We start from the raw sequence: 2,587 nt of genomic DNA on the forward strand, positions 1-2,587 counted from the left end.
GGTAATTTGAAATGGAAATATCAATGTGCACAATTTCAGTATTTGCATTTAACTGGCCAGTGTTTTAACGTGCTCTGGTCAATTCTGGCAGCATAAAGCTATACCAGCCACCTATTGCTGCAACATTTTCAAATGTTCTGCAGTACTTGCCTTCTAGAAGTATCTACTTTGCATAAAATGTGTATAACTATGATCCAAATGTGTATAACTGTGATCCTGGGACAAGCAGGTAAACTGACAAGTGAGAATGACAGCAGAGATGACAGTGGTACAGAAGATAAATCATTGCCTGTAAGTGAATACACCAGTTAGTACACCCAGAGAAGGATGCACCTGCCAAATAGTAGCCCTGCTTGGTTGCTCTAGTCACAGAGGAAGGTCTCGATCAGCCTGAACTGGGCCCTGATCCACTTCACTGCGAGTCTGAGGTGCACTGGTGATTTTCTTCATAGAGACTATGATAATGAACAGACCACACAGCACCAGCACGTAGCTGGGACAAGGCAAATACTGCCAGACCTTGATGTTGCAGAATCTATCAGTGGTTGTCAAGTCTCCTTGGGCACTTTCACAACCAAGAGATGTGATAAGAGGATTTCTTTATCTTGAAATCTTTTTATTGTGGCTCTCCCTGTCCTATGGATAGCATGACCTTCCACAGAGCCAAATACTGTGTATTCTAGGTTTGGCACAGTTTGAAAGCCAGGAAGCTGAGCTTAGGATGTATTACAGTGCTATGTGTGATCAGAAATGTGTACATTTTTTTGTGTCAGAAATATTTTTGCAGAAATAGCTGGGGTATCTGTACCAAATGGGGCAACAAGTCTAAATGACAGAATTAATTGGAGAGACTGGGAGGTATCACGTTGCACATCTTGATGAAGGGCTTACTAGTTGCATATAACTAGATACTCCAAAATTGATAGAATAATCCAGAACCTAAATCTTGAATATGCACTGATAGCTTTATGGAAATGAATCAGCTTATTAATGCAAACATAAAAGCACATGAGCTGAGATAGCTTTTGAAAGACACAGCATTTCTGTAATAAATTGAGAGCCAAAGAGTGACCTTCCACTGCAGACTTCCTGTGCAGGCTTTGCCAAGACCTAACTATGCCTCACCTCCCTATTAAAGAGGGAGACTAAAAAGACAATCCATTTGGAATATGGTTGTCTCCCAACGTAAGCATGTCAAACACTTACCAGAGCAGCGTTCTGTCCTTAACAGGAACAAGTGCTGAACAACGCAAATAATGAGCAACCACCTCCATAACAACGCAGCCCATATTTCTATAATGACAGGTGTCTTTTCTTTCTGAATGCATCTCTACTGACCAGAGTCTTAGGGTGTGTATCTATATAAGTGTGACTTACACTTATAAGGGTTTTATTTTCTTTCTAAAGCAAATACTTTTTACTCAATCTTTGTCTCAGGCAACTCCATTTGGGTTTGGCTGACAGCTGTCAGGATCCTGCAGGCAGCAATGAACACCATTCTGCAATAGTAACTATCAATATTTTAATGTAGGTGTAGCTTCTGACACATCAGAATAATTTTGCTTAGAAGATATATCACCTATTTATGCAAAAAAATAACCTTAAAGCTCCCTGAATTTATAGTGATCTGCTATTCTGAGTCTCTATTTATTACATATTTAAACTAACCAGTTGTAGTTTAAGTTGGAATCTTGCTAACCGAAAGAAGTTTGTTAGATTTCACACATGTTTAAAAGAATCTAACAATGTCCAGCCAACTCCTAATATTCTTACTTCTGTTTTATTCTGCAAACACATTATCTATTCAAATAGAAATTGCTTGAAAAAACACTTAGAAATGGCTAATTTTTAAATTCAAAGGCACTGACACATTTTGCTAGACACAAAAACTGGACATTTCATTGCAACTTTTTTATATTAAATATCTATCATGAACAATATTTTCTTCCTCTTTTTCCCTCCTAGGTGTGAACATCGTATTTTCTCCCTGAAGGTAGGTTACAGCTGAAGACATCAAGATGATTCCAAACTACTCTACTGAAGAAACCGTTAAAAGAATCCATGTCGACTGTCCCGTTTCAGGAAGGCACAGTTACATCTACATTATGGTTCCAACTGTTTACAGCATCATCTTTATTATAGGCATATTTGGGAACAGCCTGGTCGTGATTGTCATTTACTGCTACATGAAATTAAAAACGGTAGCCAGCATCTTTCTTCTAAACCTGGCGTTGGCCGACTTGTGTTTTTTAATAACTCTACCACTCTGGGCAGCCTACACGGCCATGGAGTACCAGTGGCCTTTTGGCAACTGTCTCTGTAAGTTGGCCTCGGCAGGGATAAGTTTCAACCTGTACGCCAGCGTGTTCCTCCTCACCTGCCTCAGTATTGACCGCTACCTGGCCATAGTACACCCGGTCAAGTCCCGAATCCGACGTACCACCTTTGTTGCCAGAATAACTTGCATTGCCATCTGGCTGCTGGCCGGCGTGGCCAGCTTGCCCGTCATCATTCACCGTAACATATTCTTTGCCGAGAACCTGAACATGACAGTCTGTGGGTTTCGGTACGACAACAACAACACGAC

At 40.5% G+C, this 2,587-nt stretch overlaps 1 protein-coding gene across 1 annotated transcript in view; it reads left to right on the forward strand.

Annotated features, from left to right (window-relative positions):
• The first annotated feature begins 2,018 nt into the window (after positions 1-2,018).
• The window catches only part of AGTR1 (angiotensin II receptor, type 1), a 1,234-nt gene continuing 665 nt past the window's right edge, over positions 2,019-2,587 (forward strand). Inside the window, exon 1 of the mRNA XM_010001716.1 lies at positions 2,019-2,584. Within this exon, the coding sequence (XP_010000018.1) occupies positions 2,019-2,584 (566 nt within the window). The remainder of the gene's footprint in view (positions 2,585-2,587) is intronic.

Source organism: Chaetura pelagica, unplaced genomic scaffold (assembly GCF_000747805.2).
Source record: "Chaetura pelagica isolate M959 unplaced genomic scaffold, ChaPel_1.0 scaffold807, whole genome shotgun sequence".
Taxonomy (NCBI): Eukaryota; Metazoa; Chordata; class Aves; order Apodiformes; family Apodidae; genus Chaetura; species Chaetura pelagica.